The sequence below is a fragment of the Peromyscus californicus genome, unplaced genomic scaffold, assembly GCF_007827085.1.
Source record: "Peromyscus californicus insignis strain IS unplaced genomic scaffold, ASM782708v3 Scaffold_12__1_contigs__length_115047231, whole genome shotgun sequence".
In the NCBI taxonomy this organism is placed as follows: domain Eukaryota; kingdom Metazoa; phylum Chordata; class Mammalia; order Rodentia; family Cricetidae; genus Peromyscus; species Peromyscus californicus.
The window spans coordinates 109,958,241-109,980,880 of record NW_026294413.1 but is presented as its reverse complement, the minus strand read 5'-3'; the positions used below and the strand labels follow the sequence as shown (position 1 = coordinate 109,980,880).

The following is a 22,640-nucleotide window of genomic DNA, read 5'->3' as shown; positions in this document are numbered from 1 at the left end:
AAAGCTATTCTCAATGAAATGCATGTTTCTTCTTAAATTGTGAATTTCTTTCCTTTTGAGTGGTTCTGGGACTGGACTTAGGTTCTCACACATTCTAGGCTAGTGTTCTCCACTGTGCTACACCCCAGCTTTGGATTTATTTGGATGAAAAGTTAAGGAGACAGAAAGTGCTGTTGTAATCATGTCATTGGCAGAATCTAGAAAGTGTTTGTAGAAGTCAGAGAGGCCACAGAGCAGAGTTGAGATTTGATGATCTTGAGTGACCAGCACAGGACTTACAAGGGTCCTAGTCGATGTCAATGGGATCTTTAGCAGCACAGACAGCTGGGTAGAGTTGAGGATAGACTCCCGGATTTGTGAGGCTTTGATCAAAGTTCTATTTTACAGGTGGTTGGACTTTGGCTACTTTGGCTCATTTCCTGGTGCTTTTAAAATGGAAAGAGGCTTATAAAGGAGTGAGCAGCCATTGTCTACATTAGCATCTGTGTATATATTGGGTTTGAGAACATTCTAAATAGGCAATTTCTTCGAAATCAGACCAATGGAAATCAGAGTCTCAGCTGAGATTACTGGAGTGGGAGTTGGGAGTAGCTCAGGGGTAGAGCAGGAGAGAGCCGCTCCAGGACCTAGGTCTGATTCCCCAAACCAAAAAACAAACACACAAGACACACTAAACAAACCAAGAAGTTGGGTATGGTGGAATACAGCCTTAATCCTAGCACTTGAAGGGCAGAGGAAGGAAGATCACCAGTTAAAGCAAAGGCTAGGCTGTATATAGTGAGAGTCTATCTAAAATTCTAATCAACCAACCAGTTAAACAAACCAAACAGGGAATGAAAAGGGTAAACCCTAGAAAACTAGTTTGGCATGTTTCCTGTCATTTGCAACCAGAATACAACCCTATGCACATCCTTCAGCGTAACTGTGTGGAAACACATTCACTCACAGTTTTAAAACACTCAGCTACTTGTATGACTTACAATTCATTTGTGAGAGTAACCTATTTTAATAGTGTGTCTTGGTGGGTTATTAAAATACTGCCAGCCAAGTCATTTTATATTATCTAGCTATAGTTATCTCTTTCAACTCTAGTATCTTTTCTGAAGGCTGGAATAGTGAGAGATTTTAGTCATGATGTCTATAGGAAACCTAAACAGAGGATGTGCCTTTAGGAATCACATTGTTCAATGAAATGCAAAGTAAACAAATTCTAGGACACTTTGTATGCGTAAATCTCTTTGGGCAACAGACCCATCTACGTGTTTAGTTATATAAGGCAGATGCAGTCTGAAGTGTTATGCTTTGTAGCTGGCTGGACAACAGCCACCATCATTAAAATATTTTAAAATTAATTTTATGTGTATAGATGCTTTGTGTACACGTATGTCTGTGCAGCGATGTGTGCATCATAGCTGTGGAGGCCAGAAGAGGGTGTCATATCTCTGGAGCTGGAGTTACAGATGGGTGTGAGCCACCAGTTAGGTGCTGGGAAACGAACCTGGGTCTTCTGAAGAGCAGCCTTTCTAGGCCCATCAACCTCAGTCTTTGAACAGGCCACATAGGCCCTTTGAGCCTGAGCTTTCACTAATGTTAATTTGGAGAAAATCTGTACTCATTATAGTATAGAAATCTGCAAAGACCAGCTTCAAGAACTCTTTGTAAACTCCAAGGAATCATAGAAATATGCTAATATTAGCATTTTTTAGAGGCAATTTAAAATACAATTTGGCAGGATTGAGATGAGAATGAAATACTAGGAAAAAAGGAACATTGACCCCTCCTTTTTTTTTTTAACCAGAAATAGTTTGTCCATTGAAGAAAAACAATACTCTTTTTGAAACAGGTTCTCATTTATCACAGATTGGCCTTGAACTTGCTACTTAGCCAAAGATGATCATGAACTTCTGATCCTTCTGCCTCTACTTCCCAGATGCTTGAGTCTACCAACTGAGCTATATTCCCAGTTCCATATCTTTAAGATATAAATGGAGTAGAGATGAGACTTTCTGATCTGGAATGGACACAAGCTCCCCTTGCCTCCTTTGCTCCCCTTCTACACTCAGGTCTGGAGTTCTGACCACTGGGTGGCGCTCCTTGGAACTGGTGTCTTCCTAGTTACCAATGGTTTGTCTACACTGTAGTCAGTAGGAGTGATGAAGGTCCCCCTCCCTGGTCCTTGCCACTCTCCTACAGACTGACCGTGAGTCCCAAGGAACATCTTGATGCAGGATGCCAACGACTCATATCCCTTTCATCACTGGGTGATAGGCTGCAGGTAAACCTAAAGGGCATGCATAGAAACTTCAGGGACCATGGCTGAGGGGGCTTTGCCATGCTTTTTGCATATAACTATCCATGTAGTTCCTTTTACCCTCAGTTCGGTTGTCAACAGGAAGCCCTGCATTTAGTTAGGCAGTCTGTAGTCAACTCCACGAGACTAGGACCAGGCAACTGGTGCCTTGACACTGGCTTCCCATCACCTTTGTGATGAAGGAGCTGATGTGTCCGCTGAGACTGGTAGAGATGAAAGGTCTGGTCTGCCTGAGACAGAGATTCGATTGATTGGGGACGGGGTGGGGACTGCTACCTTAATGACTTTCTAAAGGTAGGGAGCACCTCCTCCCCACGTAAAGCCTCTTGACACCCTCCACTGCAGCTGTCCTGCTCTCTAGGAATGCCATAGAGCCTCAGACGGCCTGCGCCCTTTATGCTTTTCCAAAGACAGCACACAGCTCCTCTTTTTTTAAAGCCATGGTGTGATTCTCATCTCCTCTTAGAGGAAGTCTGTGTGTGAAGGCTCTAAAACATCTGTGTTCCAGTTGCACAGCCTAGAAAAGCCATTCTCTTCTTTTGGGTTCAGAATACAGCATGCAGACACAGCTTCCCTGACATTTTCTGCACATTTCCTTTTGCACACCCCCTACCCCTCTTTCTCCCCCTAAAGCTTCTTCTTCTAAAGAAAGATCAGTTACTTGTGTGCACATACATGCCTGTGTGTGTGCAGATATACATTGCATTCACATGTGTGCCAACACAATGCCCCTGGAGGCCAGAGGTCAATGTCCAGTCTCCTCTGCAATTACTCTCTACTCTATCTTTTGAGTCAAATTCTCTTACAGAAACTGGAGATAGCCGGTTCACCCAGACTGGCTGTCCAGTGAGCCCCAAAGACCTTCCCATCTCTGCTTCCTCAGCCCTGGGATTGCAGGTGAGCAGTGCTCCGGGCTCATTTTTATTTATTTTTCATTTTTAATGTGAATTCTGGGAATCAAACTCTTGCATGGCAAGCATTTTCCTGACCGAGTCTTCTCCCCAGCCTGAGGTCAGCCGCTTCTAGACATTCTTTCATTTCAGAGATTCTCAGAGAAAAGTCATGCATTGAGTGAAGCACTCCCGGGCACTCAGAATGCAGAGAGACCCCGTGTCTTGTTTACTGTCTGGGAAGATGTCATCACCTTCTGTCTAGACCACATGATCTGCCCTTTCTCAGAACCATCTGGTGTTGCCAGGCATTGCCTCTCCTTCCTTTATCTTCCTTTTGGCAAACAGTTGCTGATGGCTTCTACAGACACTGGGAAGGTATGTGAGTGTGTTGTAGGCAATAGGAAGCTCCTATGCATGAGTCGGAACCCACTTACCCCTGAACCAGCACAGAGGTTACAATGACACACTTGAGTAGGTTTCTACAGTGGAGGCCCAACAATACAGTGTTGCCAGGGACTTTCAGATCATCATTGGAACTGCTGCCATGCAGTGAGATTCAACACAAGCATTACTCCAAACACAAGTCAAATAGCTCAAGGAATATGATTCCAAGGTGAAACACTTTGTGACATGTTTCAGAGAGTATTGCAATAAACATTTTGTGGATTGAGTATGGTAGTATGGTTTTTGTGCCTTGTGGAGGCTGCATATTGGAAGGAGTTAATGGCAAATTCCTTGGCAAACTGAACAATTTTAAGTACAAATCAAACAAACCAACAGCAAAAGGGGTGAGGAGGCTTTGTGGGGATATGTGTTACAAATCTATGGAAAAAATTTTATATGTACCTGGGAGAGCCAAGTTATTGTTTCTACATTAGCAACATGTCATTAATATCCATGTGTGAGTCTACTTCCGTGTTTGGCTCTGTGTATCCATAGGTGTTCTTTGTGGTATTGTCAGTAACAGTTAAACAGGTAAAATCCAGAAATTCATCAAAAAGGGAATATTTTACAGCTATGGGAACTAGAACTCTCTGTGTGGTTCCTTGAGTTTATAACCTGGAAAGAGTCATGGAGCTAAATGCTTGGCCCTTGTGGTCTCTAGGTGTCATACCTCAGTTAAAAAGAGTGCATTCATCCTGCCAAGTCTGTAATATGGATCGCTCTTAAGACTGGTAACAGAGTTGAAGAGTTACCTGCACCAACACAAAGAACCTCTTCTTCCACCTCTTCCACACATTCTTACCAATGGTCCATAAATACCTATGGAAACGAAAGACCAGAGCTGCATTAGTGCCCGAGGGAATGCACTGTTCGTTACACTTACCAGGAAAACCAGACCTCATACACGCATGAGCCCATGAGCTCAGAAATGCATCCAGATTTGAGAACTGTAAATGAGAAGCAGGTACAATTCATGTCCACCCAGAGGTGGGATCCTGGCCCATCAGCATACTTGACTTCTGTTCGTGGACTGATTTGAAAGCACTTTGGAAGAGGGTACTCTTTGTTTGGTATGTTTATGCTTCTGCCCAAGCCAGAAAGGAAGGCAGGGAGGGAGAGAGGTAGGGAGGGAGGTAGGGAGGTAGGGAGGGAAGGTGGGAGAGGGGGAGGGAGGGAGGGAGGGAGGGAGGGAGGGAGGGAGGGAGGGAGAGAGACGGAGAACACAAAATCTCACATGATCAGATCTTGTCATCATACACTTAGGTAAACCTCTCCCTTGTTTTCTTCTGCTTTCTTGGAAATGCTACATTGTACTAGGAAGTTCCTGGGTAACATGGGATGCCCTCTACTCCCAGCCCCTTTCTATATATTTCTGTTGATGGAAACTAGTCTTTATATATAAATAATGAAATAAAAAGGAGAGGTAAAACTACAGACGCAGAAGTCAGAAAAGTCTGGAGGTGTCAAGACCAATGTAAGGATCCACTTCATGGATAATTCATTAGCCACATGATCTGTTACCTACTACATGGACCTTGATCAAGAAACGGGAGCTGGAAGCTTCAGAATCAAGGGAGGGGACACTGGGTGATGTTCAAATGTGTTAAGTTTCACCTTGCAGAAATTCTTTTCTAGGCCTTCAGACCAGAATCTCAGGTAATTCTAGACCACTCTGTTTCCATCTCCCCATTCTCTAGGCAGCAGGTACCACTGGGTTTTTAGCTCCTTGAATGTTCCCCTCCCTCCCTCATTCTCTGCCTAGCTCCCCTCACATTTTCCAGGCCCTGCTAACATCACTCGGCCTATGGACGCCTGGAGAGAAAGCTAAGGGGCATCAGGCATGCAGGTAATTCCCACTCAGTTCTTGAGAACAGTACAGACCTTACCACACAGGTAAATCCTGTTGCTCCCTTCCTTACTGAAATGCTATCGGTGCCCCCAACACACCTAGATCACATGAGGGGAAGCCCCAGACTCTAGCCTCTCACCTCTCACTTTATGGCTCATCAAACATTGACCTAGTTTATGATTCACTGGAATTTTTCTTTCAATTGTCTGACATTGTGAATCAAATCATTTTGAAAGGAAACATAACATTGGCTTGATATATTCATTATACAGAACATACTAAAATACACACTAATCCATTTCTGTGTGGAACACTGAAATGCTCTTATATATTATTAATTTTATGAATACACTCGGGGCAGGCTTAGTCCAGAGGGCAAAGACCGTCTTGGACCATGATGGAACCCTATCTACTCTCCCGACTCTTGGCCTCTGCTCAGACACTACACAGAAGCCACAGGGCTTTCAAACCAGGCTGTAAGTTTCTCATAATAAACAGAATAGAAGGGCTTTAGGAAGGGGATTTGGGCAAGAGTCCTATTTAAGATGTGCACACTAGCTGCAGGCGGAGGACAGAGGACGACGTGATGGTGGCGGAGCACAGAGGAGGCAGGGTGTCAGCCGGATACTGGAAGCTTGGCAACCCTGTGCTATGGCTGACGTCAGCTCAGTCCCCAGTGCTGCTGTCGATGACTCAGGTGACCCAGTCAGCACTTTCACTGCATGCTGAAATCATGTATCAATATATTTCAGCCAGTGCTCAGGAGAGAGAAGGGGATAGGCAGACACTGGCATTTAATCTTCTGGTCTTTTTCTGTCAGTCATTCAGAAAGGTGGGGCAACTGGCTTCAGTTTTGATGCTTTGCTGCTGGGAGGATTCTGTGAGACAAAACTGGTAAAGTATAAACATGAGTCTCGACACTGGCTGGAATGTAGCTCAGTTGTAGAGGGCTTGCCTAGCATGTGCATGGTCTTGGATTTCATTCCCAGTACCACAGTAGATATTGATATTTAGATAGATAGATAGATACATAGACAGACAGACAGATAGATAGATAGGTAGATAGACAGACAGATAGATAGATAGATGTGATAGGTAAGTAGGTAGGTAGGTAGGTAGATAGATAGATAGACAGACAGACAGATAGATAAACAGATAGATAGATATGGTTTGACTGTGACATGTTCTCCATAGGCTCATATGTCTCAATGCTAGGTTCCCAGATAATGGTTTGGCAAGGCTGTGGAATGTTCAAGAATTGAAGTCTCTCTGGAGGAACTGGATCACTGGGCATAGGCCCTGATGCATTATAGCCTGGCCTCATGTCTTGCTCATTCTCTGCTTCCTGAGTGCAGATGCCATGTGACCAGCCTCCCTACCTGCTGCCATGCTTCCCCTGCAGTGATAGCCTGCATCTCTCCGGAACGCTAAGCCCAAGTACACTTTCCTCTCTTATGTTGCTTTTGTTATTTTACCCCAGCTTTGGAAAAGAAACTAGGACAATAAATAAATAAATAAATAGCAAATGTTATCCTTGTAATAAAGCAAGGATTCTCTGTGTCCAAAGAGTGATAATGACTACTCCTGAACTTAGGAGCATCTTTGGACTGACATACACAAAATACACAATGGTCAAGGTAAGTCTGGGCCTGTCACACTCCTCTTTTCTGGAACTGTGTCTGGCAGGCTCAGACCCTCCTCACCTTGTAATGGCTGTGCCTGCGCACCCCCTTAGCAATGCACTCAACTCCTACACATAACAAGTAAGTTGCAGTTTTCATAGAGAACTTAAGGAATCCACTGGAATCCAGAACAGGATTTGCTTTGAACAGTCAATTTTGCCTTCCTTCAGGCACTTGGCACAGATTTATTATAACCTGGAGAGGAGGCAAGACCCTGATAAGGAATTGTGCCTCGTGGAATGTGGAACAGGTCTGCACAGAATCTGCAGCCATGAGAGAAGAAGTGCACACAAAGTCAGTAGTTATCATTAGCCACAGCACTGTATTATTACTCCTGTTTACGCTGCTGGTTAAAAAGGTTTACGTTGCTTTTGCAAGGCTCCTCACAGCCACTGAGTGTCATGACCTGGATTTAAACTCAGAGCTACCTCACTATAGAAGAACTTTTCCCTGTGCTCTTCTAGGGTGTGCCTCCCCATCTAGGGTTAATAAAGAGTCAGGATATAAGAGGGATGGGGGATGGGGGTCCATGGTGAGGAACTGCAGAGAGGGAGGAGTGAGGAATGCTGGTGTGCACTGCAGGGTATGGACACAACAAGCAAGAGTTGTGCACAATGCACTTCAGTCAGTGTAAATGTAAATTTAAATGCTCGATGTTGGAGGGATAGATAAGTTTATCCTGATTTAAATTACACAGTGTGGGCCTGGGAAGGAGGCTCAGTCAGTTAGGAGCCTGCCACATAAGGACCCGAGTTTGTTTCTCCCAGGATCATACACAAAAGCAGGGTTTGCTGGCATGTACTTGTAATCACAGCACTAGGAGGAACAGACAGGCAGATCCTTGTGACTTGCTGGCCAGACAGCCTAACGCAACGGGTAAGTTCCAGGCCGACCAATGACAGACACTGTCTTAAGAATAAAGCAAGGTAGACAGCTCCAGAGGAATGACACTTGAGTTTGGCCTCTGCACACATGTGCACCAACATCCTCCTTCACACACAAATTACACAGTGTATGTATGCACTAGAGAATTACTTGGTACGTATAGCTGTGCACACATTTTTGATTTTACATATTAGTTCACTAATTTACATTTAAAAAGTGAAAAACAAACCCCATGAGTTGTGTTTCTAACTGGAGAGTGGTTTCTGTTTAAAGGCATCTGAGTGAAAGCTGGTGGGGTCAGGGGAAATTCGCAATTCTCCTTTGGAAAGTACCAGTTGGTTTGTGTGAGGATGGGGCTCTCCCTCGGAGGCTTTCCTTGGAATGGATTGCCAATGTGACACATGCCAGAAGGTGTCAAAACTGAGAAGCACTGAGGGCTGCGAGGCACCCTCTCTGTCTGGTGAGCCCCACGTTGTTCCCACCCTGAACAGAATGCACAATACCTGGGGCAGATGGATGCTATGAGACTACAGACACACAGGTGGCTCCCCACTTCAAGCCCCACTGCAAACACACGGATCAAATGCTGCAGCATTCCTGTTCCAGTGCTTTCTTCGGGTGGTCTGCAAGCCTGGGCTACCATCAGATACGCCAGCAGTCCAGCGTGCAGTGGGCAGACGCGTGGCACAACACTTAACATGCAGAGCTCTGTTTCCAGCACATATTAAAATGACAGTGCTGCAAGAGCCAAGGCTGTGCGTGCACGCGCGCACACACACACACACACACACACACACACACACACACACACACACACCAGTGACAGGTGTTTCTTGTATCTCAGACTGAAGGGGACACCTAAGAGGGTATTCTGGCGCTCACACTAACTCTCCTTGAGTTCGTTTCCTGAGTTGCGGCATGGGGATGACATAATGTCCGTGTCCTGTGCTTGTGAGACTGCGGAGACATGCATGCTATGAGCAGGTGTTACTGTTCGTCTGCTCATCACTGCTAACAATGGCAAGAGTAACAATGGACAGGCTTGATTTAGTTTCTAGTTAGCTTCTGAGGTACGTGCAGGGAAGTAAGTAGTGAGGTCACACACCTGCTTTTGGAGCTCTGGTTGTATTTTGTACCATGATTTTCTTGTGACATTTCATGAAACCTACATGAGTGGACCACTGATGTCCCTGACGTTTGTTGAGGGCATCTGAGTGAGGTGAGCCCTGAGTGAGCTACAAAGGACTCATGAAGCCCAAACAGAAGAGGGTGGTGAATTTGGGCTGTACTCACTGCAGGAACACCCTCAGTAGGAGAGCCATTGATGATCCCCTGGCCTCCATGTCTCTCTGTCCTAGGACAGTGGGAGGACAGCAGTGTGGTGACGCCTGTAGCATGCATGCGTGCGTGCGTGCGTGCGTGCGTGAGCATGCACATGTGTGTGTGTGTGTGTGTGTGCGCGCGCGTGCGCGCGCACGCGCAGCCTTGGCTCTTGCAACACTGTCATTTTAATATGTGCTAGGAAGGTAGCTCTGTTTGTTAAGGAACATTCTGTTCACCAAACTCCCATGTGGCAGGAGCTACGTTGTGGTTGGTGGTGAAAATGTTTTATTACGTATCGTCTTCCAGGTTGCTTGGACATGAGCACCAAGTGCAGAGGAATGACATTTCCCAGAATCCCCTGCCTCCAGGTTTCTCACATGGGAAGAGTGGTTGAGAGACTGACCAAATGTGACATTTTGAGGGACCCAGGGCCAAGACATGTTGGTGTTGCTCTGGTCTAGATGGAGAACAGCCAGAAGGAGGGGTTGTTGCCCTTGTGTTTCTCAATGTGTGTGTGTCCTCAGTGTGTGTCCTCAGTGTGTGTGTGTCCTCAGTGTGTGTCCCTCAGTGTCTGGTATATCAAGAGGCTATAAAGCAGGACATTTTTCTTGTCAGGTATTTTAAACTATTTTATGATTTTTTTTGAAAAGTCATTTAAACTTATTTTTAATTGACAAATAAAATATATGTTTATGATACACACATATATGAATACATGGTTAAATTGAACTAATTAGCTTATTACTTTACATGCTCTTGACTTTTTTAATGATGAAATACTCAAAGTCCACCCTCTTAGGGATTTTTCAGGTGTAGTGACTATGTGATTTTAAACCATGGTCACATCTTGTACAGCAAATCTCTTGGACTCATTTTTTTTCTGTTAGAGGGCAATTTCTTCTTAGAAGAGACCAGAGCACAGCAGGAGGCCGCACCCCACAGCGCCAGCACTTCCCTGCAAACTGAAGGAGAACAGGAAGCTTGAGAGGCCACAGCTGGATCAGCCCTTAGAAGTGTTCTAGTGGGAAGAAATACGGGCTGGGAAAGGCCAGAGAATGGATGAAAGGGCAGGAGCAGGTGGATCTTTGTGAGTCAAGGCCAGCCTAGTCTACGCAATGGGTTCCAGGTCAGCCAGGACTACATAGTGACACCCTGTATCAAAAACAAAATAAAATAAAATACCTCCCCTCAAAAAAGTAGGCAACAGGGATGGCCACTAACCCCACCACCGCCATCACTACCACCACAACTACCACCGCAACCACCACCACCCCACCATGCCCTACCACCACCCCACCATGCCCTACCACCACCCCACCATCCCTACCACCACCCCACCATCCTTACCACCACCCCACCATGCCCTACCACCACCCCACCATGCCCTACCACCACCCCACCATGCCCTACCACCACCCCACCATGCCCTACACCACCCCACCATGCCCTACACCACCCCACCATGCCCTACACCACCCCACCATGCCCTACCACCACCCCACCATGCCCTACACCACTCCACCATGCCCTACACCACCCCACCATCCCCTACACCACAACCACCACCCCTACCACCACCCCACCATCCCTACCACCACCCCACCATGCCCTACACCACCCCACCATCCCCTACACCACCCCACCATCCCCTACACCACCCCACCATGCCCTACACCACCCCACCATCCCCTACACCACCCCACCATGCCCTACACCACCCCACCATCCCCTACACCACCCCACCATGCCCTACCACCACCCCACCATCCCCTACACCACCCCACCATGCCCTACCACCACCCCACCATGCCCTACACCACCCCACCATGCCCTACACCACCCCACCATGCCCTACCACCACCCCACCATGCCCTACACCACCCCACCATGCCCTACCACCACCCCACCATGCCCTACACCACCCCACCATGCCCTACCACCACCCCACCATGCCCTACACCACCCCACCATGCCCTACCACCACCCCACCATGCCCTACACCACCCCACCATCCCCTACACCACCCCACCATGCCCTACCACCACCCCACCATGCCCTACCACCACCCCACCATGCCCTACCACCACCCCACCATGCCCTACCACCACCCCACCATGCCCTACCACCACCCCACCATGCCCTACCACCACCCCACCATGCCCTACCACCACCCCACCATGCCCTACCACCACCCCACCATGCCCTACCACCACAACCACCACCACTACCACTCTTACCATCACCACCGCCACCATCATCACCACTACCCCACTATTACCACCACCACTACCATCACCAATTCTTCTGTGGAACTAGCTCCCATGTTTCAAAACTAGTTCTAGATAGCGCTCCACATGCAGTAACCCCTTTAATCCTTACAACCGTTCCATGAGGTTGGGTTGTTGTCTGCATTGATACAGGCGGAAGGAAGCACGGAGAGCATGAGCGTCTACAGCTGTCCTTAGCCATTTCACCTTATTCAGTGAAAATGTGCTGTCCTTTTTTAAACTGTTGCTGCCTTTTAAGCCACGGAATCAGTAACTGCAACTCCATCGCTACCAGAGTGGTTAGACCTCAGAAGCCCAGCCTGAGGGAATTCTGTTCCCCCAGGCTTTAACTTTATCTCTCTCCCTCTAAAGAACTCAAGATTCAAAGGTTGAGGGATAATTCTGCTCTTCAGAGAGGCTGAATAACAAGTAACTCACCTCCTCTCCTTGCTCGCATCCTCCAAAAAGCCCTGGTGCTTCTCCTCGCCCCTCCTTAAAGACCCTTCTCCACCTGGCTCCTCCCTACCACTTCCTGTCAGCTAGTTGCTGACTCAGTCTCCTGACCACAGGTGAATTTTATTTAATCATAGCTTTGTATCATTGAACATATGTTCCACAACATAAACAAAAGTAACACACCCTAAAATAATATTCTACAACAAAAATGTGTAATAAAGAAAGTGGAGCCGGGCGGTGGTGGCGCACGCCTTTAATCCCAGCACTTGGGAGGCAGAGGCCGGTGGATCTCTGTGAGTTCGAGGCCAGCCTGGGCTACCAAGTGAGTTCCAGGAAAGGCGCAAAACTACACAGAGAAACCCTGTCTCAAAAAACCAAAAAAAAAAAAAAAAAAAAAAAAAGAAAGTGGAATAGAACCCTAAATAAATTCAGTTCATCCAAAAAGAGAAAGAAAAAACTGAGGAAGCGAGTACATAAAGACCAGATGTGACAGAGATAAAAACCAGCAAGATGACTATGGCTCAGCCGTCAAGACCTTTGCTATGCAAGCCTGGAGACCCGAAAACCATCCCCAAGTGCAGGGTGGGGGGTGGGGTGGGGGGGCAGGAGATTTCCCAAATCCCAAAGGTTGTCCCTGGCCTCCATGTGCATGCTGCGGCACACATACGTGTCCTCTCTTCTCTTCGTCTCCATCTCATATACACACAATTTTTAACTGACAAATGGCAGAATGATAAATTTAAACTTTGCCCTATCAGTTATCATACTAAGTGTAAGTAGGCAAATATCTCAATCAAAAGGCAAAGAGACTCAGGTTAGAATTAAGAGCCTTGCCTAATTCTGTACTGCAAACGCGAAAAGCAGTTAATTTATGATACTTACTTACTTAATATTTTAGAGACAGAGTTTCATTTTGTAGCCCAGGCTAGCTTAGGGATTTCTATTTTCCTGCCTCAGGCTCTTGAATGCTAAGATTACAGGTTTGTGCCACCACATCCAACAGGAAATGAACTTCAAAGACAAAACTAAGTTAAAAATAGAATGCTACAAAAGGATGCACCTTGCTAATAGCCATTTTCTTTAAAATGCCATGGTGCCCACATTACTGTCATATAAAGTAAATCTTAAGGCAAAAATATTGGCACAGAGATACAGAAGATTGTTCTGAACTGATAAGTGGGCTAATTCACCAAGAGGATAAAATAATTTAAAATTTCCTACATCTACTCAAAAAGATTTAACGCACACTGAGCAAAACTGAACAGAAATGCAAGGAAAATATAGCCAAGGCTATAGCCAGAGATTTTGATATGACTAAATCACTCATAGGAAATCAGCAATGGGAGCTGGGAATGTCCTTAGTTAGTCTAGTGTTTATCTGGTGAGTACAAAGCCCTAGGGCCCCATTGTCTCCCCATCCCCACAGTAGGTGTGGTAGTGCATACCTGTAATCCAGCAATGGAGTAGAAGGATCAGACACAAAATAATCTTTGGCTACAAAATGAGTTCCAGACCAACCTGAGATACATAAGAACCTGTCTCAAACACACACACACACACACAGAGACAGAGAGAAAGAGACAGAGAGAGGCAGAAAGAGATAGAGACAGAGCAGAGGTAGACAGAAAGAAGAGACAGAGATTGAGAGACAGAGAGAATGTGACAGAAAGACAGAGGGAGAAAGAGAGACAGACAGAGACACACACAGAGACAGAGACAGAATACCTGAGCAGTATTAGACACCCTAACTAATTGACAGAAATTGTGAATACAGGAACAGAGCAAAGAACATGGAGTCCTCTTAGCCTTCCGCAGCCCAGCCTGGCAGTGTGGTGCACAGCTTGGGTCAACAGGAATGACAGGCACTTTGGGGACCTGTGGGTAGCCAAGGGCTATGATGGATTCAAAGAATGGAGGTCTATACTATGGCCCAGTCAAGACAATGGAAGAGGAACGGAGCTATATTGGAGGGCTTTAACCCCACACCCCCATGCTAAAACAGAGAGACAGAGAAGGTATGAATTATTGCTGGTGGCCACAGTGGCTCCTTGGATAAATCCTGAGCTGGGCCATTCGGAGTTAGCCAAGGTTCCTAAACTGAGAAAGAAACCTCAGCCTAGCCCCAGTGCTTACTTGGACTCACAAGGGTTTTCACCATAATGAGTCTCAATTTATTTATCTGTAAAGTAGGATTCCAAATAATATATGAGGCTATTATAAAACATATGTCCTGGGCTAGGTACTGTGACTGAAGAAGAGAAGTGGCCTTACAGAAAGGAACTGACATTCTAGGAGGAAAGACAGAACATAGATGAACAAGGAAATACATGTACTCTATCATGTGGAATGTTGTTTTATAAAGAAGGCAAGAGGGAGTGGGAAGAGTAAGAGAGAGGGCCCTCATGACACTCCTGGGAATAAAGGAAGACATTCTCACATGGCACAGAGACATTCCCAGGAAGCTAGGTGGACAGGAGGGGCCATAAGAGGCAGAGGAGACAGCAAGCACAAAAGCCCTGAGGAGGCCAGTGTGGCTGCAGCAGTGCTCAGGGTCAGATAGGTACTGCCTTATTGCTATGGCAACAGCTCAGACCTTTGCTCTGAGTGAGATGGAGGTTCACTGGATCTTTTCGAGGACTTAAGTGACAGGACCAAGTATAAAAAGAAAATTTCAGAGTATGAAATAGACTACTGGGAAATAAAGAATGAGCGAGAGGTTACTGGACAAGTGGAGGGAGAAGTAACGGAGAGTTGAAGTCCAGGAAGAGGGAGGGGAGTGGGAGTGAGGAGCTGGAGTCAGGATCCAGCTTGAAAACAGAGTAGAAGGGATTAGATGATGGACAGTGCCCGTGGTAAGAAAGTGTGAGAAATGTCCAGCATGACCTCAAGACTGTAAGCCTCAACACCTGGCTGAAGGGAGGGAACATGTTAAGATGGGGTGATGGTGCTTTCTACTCTCTGTAGGGCTGTTTCAGAGATAACTTGTGGAGAGAGATGTGAATGCACCCCTTTCCTTGAATTTCCCCTGTGGAGGGGAGATGAGAAGCCAGAAAGTCACCTGGAGTACTTCATTCTCAAATCCTCCTATATGCTAATGTTCAAGCGAAAGAAACTGCTGATTTAAGTCCCTGCCCTTAGAAAACTCTGTAGACTTCTGGTGGGAACCACAGCACACCATCCAGGAGCATCCCCAGGATTTCAGACTTCCTGTTTGCATGCTTGAGCAGCTAGACCATGAGGCTCAGCTGTGTTCCTTCAAGACTCTCTCTATTATTTAAGCTGTGACTTTACCGCTTTTATCCACCTTCCCCATACTATAGGGCTCAATCTCCCTACTGCTTGTGTTTAAGTGGAAAAAAATGTCCAGAAACATTGTGCGTGTTCATGTGTGTCTGTGTGCACATGCGTGAGGTCCATGGCCTCTGGAGTCCAGATATCTGCCTTGGATGTCTTTTCTCAGGGATTGTCATCTTTCTATTTTTTTGTGTGACAAGTTCTCCTCCTTGGCCTGAAGCTCACCAAGGAAGCTGCGAGTTCCAGAGGCCCTGCTGCCTTTACCTCCCCAGTGCAGAGATTGTCAGTGTGTGTCACCACAGCCTGTGTATGTGGACCCTCGCAATGAACTCTGGTCCTTGCACTTTCATGGCAAGTACTTTATAAAACAGGACATCTCCCAACTCCCTCCAGAAACGCTTTTCCTTTCCTAACCATTCCCTATGTGGCTAAGGATGTTTGTCCATTTGGGGCCACACTGGGTCTGACTTGCTGTCATATTCACACTTTGAAGCTGTTCTAGACTCTCCGGGCATAGTTTTTGGCAGGAGTCATTTTTGAATGGCAGCCCAGTGATACATTCATTTGGGAACTTGGCAGACATGAGCTCAACATCTCCTCCATCATTCATTTTGTGAAGGTGGCCTACAATATGCCAGCACACTCACCAGTGAGTCCACAGAAAGGTTCCTGAATCTAAATCATGGACTTCTTTCTCCATGGAGCAAATGGGGAGAATGTGGGAAACTGGGATTGTCCAATGCAGAGAATAATACTGTGTGGGGTGTCTGCTTGGGGGTGATAGGAGATGGTTTGGAGAGGGGTTCAAAGAAACCCGGCCTGTGGAATGGGGCGCTTGCTCCTCTAAAGACTTCTTCAAGTCATGTGAGGATGGTGCTTCTGCATGCTTGCTCTCTCTGGTCGGCTCCCTCGCCTGTTTTTCTCTCTCCCTCAGTCCTGCTCACTCATACTCTGGTTCCTATAACAGATATTTACTGTTTATGAGTCAGTGTTGTGCTAAAGATGGAGGACATTTCCTCAAATACTACAGGAACCTGCCAATACTCAACTCTTTCATCTTGAAACCAAGTCTACAGAGCTTGGAGCTAGAAGGGATGTTAGGGAAAATGTTGTTCATAATTTTGAAAAATGTACCAGGAGTGTGATAAGGAGAAGGAAAAGCTGGCCTCAGGAGCATGGTCCTGTGTATGCATGTAGCATGCGTATTTGTGATGGTATGTGAATATATGGGTGTGTGTGTGTGTACACATGTGTGTATATGTGTGTGTACAGGTGTGTATGTGTGCGTATGTGTGTGTGTGTGTGTGTGTGTGTGTGTGTGTGTGTGTGTGTGTATGTGTGTCTGTATTGATGCAAGAGGCATCTTCCTCAGTCCCTCCCCACCTTATTTTCTGAGACAGTTTTTCACATTGAACGTGGTGCCTGCCCAGCTGACCAGGCTGCTGACTGACCAGTCAGCTCCAGGGGTCCCCTGCCTCTGCCTGCCCAGTGTTGGCATTGCAGCAAGCATTGCTCTGTGTTGCTGGGGTCCAAACTCAGGAGCTCTTGCTTGCATAACAAGCACTTTATTGACAGGGCCATTTCCTCAACACTCCTTTTTTTTTGAACAGGGTCTTAGCACACAGCCCAGGTTGACTTTGAACTTGTACCATATCCATTTGATAAGATGTTCAGTGAAATGAGGAACAGCTGGCTGGTCTCACTAGTGATGGCTGAGTAAGGAGTAAGTGTGCAAACAGCTGGCATGCTTCCTCACAGGCTTCTCACACTTTAATCCCACCTCTGGCTTTGGGAATAGCCTGGTATCAACAATATGCAGTACAACTTCTACAAGCCTAAGGCAGGCATGGTATTCTGGAAGTAGCGTCACCTTGTGAGCAGCCTTTGGAAGGCATCACAGGTGGACACTGACCACATGACATGAGCTCTGCTAGTCCACAAGGATGTCCACTTCCTGTCCTGGTCGTTATTTTGGACTTCTTGCAGGCTTCTCTTCCTGGCCTGTGTTGCTGGCTGTCACGTGGTAACAGGTTTCCCACCTCCATAGACTTCCAGACCATGTGCGCAAGGCTGAGTTTTCAAGGGAACTTAGGAGAGCTTTCTAGTCACTACATGGAGAATGATAGCCAGTTGACATATGGTACCTACACAGCGTTTGACAAAGAGCCCAGTTTCTTCTACTGTCTAGACTCTCCCCTCTTCACAATTACATGGCCCTGTTCCTCTGCAAAGGGTCATATTTTACAAGATAATTTAGCAGGCTGTGGCTGCACAAAAACCAGACATCATCAACCTTTTTTTTTTTTTTTTTTAAATCATTGCTTTGTTCTGTAAAGCGAAACCACATTTCCCTATTCTTCTTCCTCTGCCTGAAGTCACTCAACTGGCCATTCTTGCAAGCCTTCACAGAATGAAGGCTACAGATTTTCAATTTTGGGGAGCCATTACTTCAGTCAACCTGACATCGCTTTTGACCTGATTTAGGCACTTGCTTATACCTCAAGAAGGTAGCTGTCCACCAAGGTGAGAGGGAGGGCCTCCTGAAGGCCTCTGGAAGTAACACATACTCCATTGAACCTCCACAAGCGCAAACCTCATCATGCTTTGGCTCGGTTTGAACTGTACTGGGAGTCCTCTTAGAGGGAGAGTGGAGTTATTCTCCTGATGTATAAATGAAGATGCAGTGGGAGCACCTGAAGAAGCCCTATGGGGACTATTAGCACCACATTCCTTAATGGCTGCATTAATAGCTGCTTGCAGGCGCTTCCCAGCTCCCTCCACACAGTTCTCTGGAGTCCCTTTAGGTTTTGCTTAATTCATTTCTGCACTTCTGGGCCTCCCAAACTGAGCCTTGTGCTTCGCAGGTAAGTGATCTCTTGCTGAGCTGCATCCCCCTCCCATTCTGGTTTTGTCTCTAGAAGTGAATGGACACATGTCTCCAATCAGCAAAGAAACACTTACCCAGAGTGCTTCATGTTCTGAGGCTTATCCATTCGGACTGCAAGTTTGATCTTGAGGTCTTGATCGGGGCAGTTTTTGGAGACTGTCATTTTGTGCCACTCAGATTGTTTGGGGCTGTTTGGGGTAGGGTGGAGGATAACCTGGAAGGAGAAAGCACACGTGTTTTTGCCAGAAAATAGAAGCAACACACAGTCATGGCTTTTAGGATTTGACACACTGATGTGAAGACATGTGACTAGTGCCCAGGCCCCACGGAGGAGACTCCTCTATTAACTGTGGCTGGCTCGGCTCAGTCATAGCTACGGATAAAACGTTCTCTGGATTCCTTCTTTCTCTCACTGGCTAAGTTTCTAGGAGCAAGGAGGGTGACTTTGTGAGCCTGCTTTGACTTTTCTCAGATTCAGAAGCAGGAGGGTAACCTGAGAGAGAGCGCACTGCCCATCTCCTATCAATCATGGCAGCTGCTCAAGAAGAAATGTATGTTCGTAATAGACATCTCTGGGGCTTTTCTTTCCCATTTTTCTAGAACTTTCACCATTATAAGAAGAGAGACATTTCAAAGCCCGTGGGGGGGGGGGGGGGACAGAAGGGCAGGAGATTAGGATGGGGAAAACCTGTGTAGGGTCCCACATGGGTCACAGTTAGTGGCCCCTGCACTGGGATCCTCCTTACTGTTCTTTGGGTGGAGGAGCCCAAAGTGCCCTCTGCTCTGGAAGATGCTGCCTGCCAGCATGTCACACACACCTTGCTGGGCTGGGCTGCTTGAATCCTTGGGGTTTGGAGGGTAGAGCGTAGCTGGGAGGCCACCTAGGGCTCTACCACACTCCGCTCCTGGAGAGTAGTTTTGATCAATTGGACTGATAATGATGCACTAGAATGTAATGTTCTATGTGTTGCTTTTATATTAATGTACATTCAAAAACATAAGCCCTATATAAAAATAAATGACTGTACTTGATTCTCTGGCTCTGCGATTCCACATGCATATGTTTGGCCAGCCAAAGATTTAAGAGATTTGGGAAGAAAATAATTGTCTGCACAGAACACACACAGTTTTTTTCCTTGTGTTCATTCCCTAACCAGCACAGAATAAAAGCATTTACATAGCATTTACATTTTTCTTCATGATGTATATAACATACATGATAGATGTGGAGTCTACAGGTGATTTAAAGAATATGAGAAGATGTGTGAATGCAGCACCTATGTACACAGGGACAGAGCATGTGGGATTTGGGATCTTCAGGGCCTCGGGAGCAGCCCCCAAGGGTGCTGAGTCATGGTGGCACCTTGCTAGTTGTGGTGGTACTAAGCTATCTTTAGGAACAGGGGCCATTCTGGTGAGTTTCAGGGGCTCTGTCACCTCATGCCTGGCACTCTGACACCTTGTTCTGTCTGTGACATTTACCTCAGGTTACAGTACTGAGCAGGCCAGGGTATGGCCTTAGCATTTCCCTGCTATTTGCCAGGACTCAGCATGCAAGCTAGAACTCAGCCACTTCCTTGGTTCCAGGGAATCCTTTAAAACATTTTAAAAATTACGTTCATTTATTACTTATTTATGTTATGTATGAATGTGTGACTATATGTTCCAGTGTGAGTGTGTATGTTTGTGTGTGTGTGTGTGTGTGTGTGTGTGTGTGTGTGTGTGTGTATACAAATGTGTATAGGCCAGAGAGAAAAATTGCAGAAGTCAATTCTCTCCTCCCACCACATGGGTTCTGAGGGTTGAATTCTGGTTGTCAGGCATCGTGGCCTCTGTCTGCTAAGCCACCTCACTGGTCTCCACAGCGGATTTTAACAAGTTGGCCTAACTGCATCGTTGCCCTTTTTCGGAGACAGAAGGAAATGAGCAGTCCATCCTATCATAGCTGATGATGTGCTGAGTTAGTCTAGTGGGAGAGCACAGGGCCAGGAGGGGCACAGGGCCAGGAGGGGCACAGGGCCAGGAGGGCCACAGGGCCAGGAGGGGCACAGGGCGTTGGCAAGCAGCAGAGGGAGGGCTGGGAAGAGCATGATGGCCAGGCCAGGGGCAGAAAGTCCGTGGCTTCCTTCAGCTCCTGCTTGCCTGGTAAAGTCAGTGCAGGAGAGGTCTCTGTACACCAGAAGTTCATTAACAGCCCTCCACCAGATGGACCCCGGGTGCTGTTCCTGGTGGCGATATGGTGTCCATTCAGAATGCAAATGGCCACCGCTCATGACTGGCCACTCCACAAAGCCTCCTCCTGAGCTCCTTTGCAGTCGTTCTCGGGTAAGGCCTCCTCTGCAGGGCCCGGCATTTCTGTCTCCATCAGCAGCCTGCCACGCGCAAGGTGGGCTGGAGCCCCCTTCCTGTGTGTCTGCACTTGGAAGCACGAGGCCCTTCTGGACGTGTGGGGACCACAGGCAGACCTGTCATCTCATCTGGGCATTCCAGGCTGCCGAGTGAGCCTCTGTCGTCTTGGACAAGGCCCATATGTGCTGTGCTTTGATGTGGGGATATGAACTGGCTGCCACAACCCACCCTACGGGAAGCTGAACCCCAGCAATCAGAGCTCCTCTTCCTGGTGTGGGCACGGGGCATCCCTCTGAGACTGCCAAACCCTATTTTTTTTTTTAAACCAGGCTGATCTCTGGTCTGAGCCAATTTCTCTCTCCCTACCTGCTTGCATTCCCCAGGAAAGGCAACCCCACTTCACAGAGGGTCCACCTCTTGCTGTGTGCATTTTTCTTAGGACTCAGGCAGAACACTTCCCACACTGCACTGTAACTTCTGCCTTTATGTCTGTGCTCTGTAAGTGTTGGCGGCTGAGGATTTCCACCTAAGTTTACTCGCATTGTTCACCCTGTGTGCAGCACTAACGCCCAAACCCAGCAGACCTGCCACTGCACAGGTTGGATACATTTGCTAACCCTGCCATACTGGCGAGGGTGTGGGGACAGGCACATATACTCATATATAATCATATATATCATAATCCCTATGAATCTTTTGTTCACTTAAGGAGGATTCATTTGGTTTAAAATGTGGGAAAACAAGTAAATCACTCCCACATAGACACTCTGGAAGGCTGGGGTTGGGAGTGAGGGTGGTCCTGGGTGGTACAGACCTCTCCTTACTTTCAAGAAAATTTTTAAGAGTACATTAAAAAAGATTTGTTTCTTTTTAAAATTTTATGTGCATGAGACCTAACAGGATGGAATAAACTGAAGATGTCTGCAGGGACGAAGCTAACCCCGGGGCTCTGGTGCGAGGCTCTGCTCAGCTGGGTAGCACTAGCTCACCACATAGATCCACACGGTGTACAGAGTGGCTGCACGTGAAAAACATGGTGTTGCCTGCGCCTCGGATTCAGTGGAGAGTTCCTGAAGCGTGAAGGGGGAAGAGGCTAGTGTCCAGTCACGAAGAAGTGAGTCCCTGGATGGACAGCAACAATCTCACGGCCTCCACCCACCACCTTGTTAATTTCTCCACAGGGACAATGCAGTGTGAAGATGATTGGTGAGTGCCAGCACTCCTGACAGTCACTGCATCCCTCTGGGCTCCTGTGACTATCTGCCTTGGAGGACACTTGTGAAATCCCCGAGGGCTGAGCCTAATACCATCCCCAGTGTAGCATCGCCGTGGATGGAATTGGGGTGGCTGGACTCTCTGTGCCTCTGGCTCTGGACAAGATTCTCACACTCCTCGGAAACGGTTTGTCACATCTCTACCAGGAAAGTTGGAACGCTGGTTTAACCTAAGCAGAATAACCACATGGAAGTGGTGAGTGCTTGGGAGACAGGAATGTCTACTCTCTCCTACCTTGCCTTCTCCCTAGCCTATGATTTCCTGGGGACCTGGGTTTTGCAAAGTGCAGCTGCGCACTCAGTTGACATGACCATTTGAGATTCTGAGATTCTCCAGGAAGCTGGCAGGGTGCTTCGGCAGGAGGGCATCTGCATGACACAGTCACTACAAATAGGTGAACAATGGCAGGGTAGGTGGCTGAGGGAGTGGTGCTGCACCGCATGGGCCCTGCTGGAGAGGGCAGGGCAGCCCGTGTTGTGAAGAATATGGACCCACAAATTGTAGAATGCTCAGTGTATCCTTCAAGAAAGAAGCGATGCAAAAGGGGTCGTCCATTTTCTCTCAACCCAGCAAGGGTGAGGAAAGCATGATTTAGCCAGAAGATAGCCACTGTGAAATGTTCCGTGTGGATTTATTCCAGGCGTTTTAGGTGTAACAGTGTCTATTCAACATTAACAAACCAAACTTCCAACTCCCATTCTTCACAATGTGCTGGTCTCATGCTT

General features: G+C 47.0%; 1 protein-coding gene across 13 annotated transcripts in view; it reads right to left on the bottom strand.

Annotated features, from left to right (window-relative positions):
• The window catches only part of Cadps (calcium dependent secretion activator), a 445,492-nt gene that overhangs the window by 161,532 nt on the left and 261,320 nt on the right, over nucleotides 1-22,640 (bottom strand). For all 13 annotated transcript variants that reach the window (XM_052734121.1, XM_052734120.1, XM_052734114.1 and 10 more), the window contains exons 8-9: nucleotides 18,366-18,505; nucleotides 4,401-4,467 (exon numbers count right to left, since the gene is read on the bottom strand). In XM_052734121.1, the coding sequence (XP_052590081.1) occupies nucleotides 4,401-4,467; nucleotides 18,366-18,505 (207 nt within the window). The remainder of the gene's footprint in view (nucleotides 1-4,400; nucleotides 4,468-18,365; nucleotides 18,506-22,640) is intronic.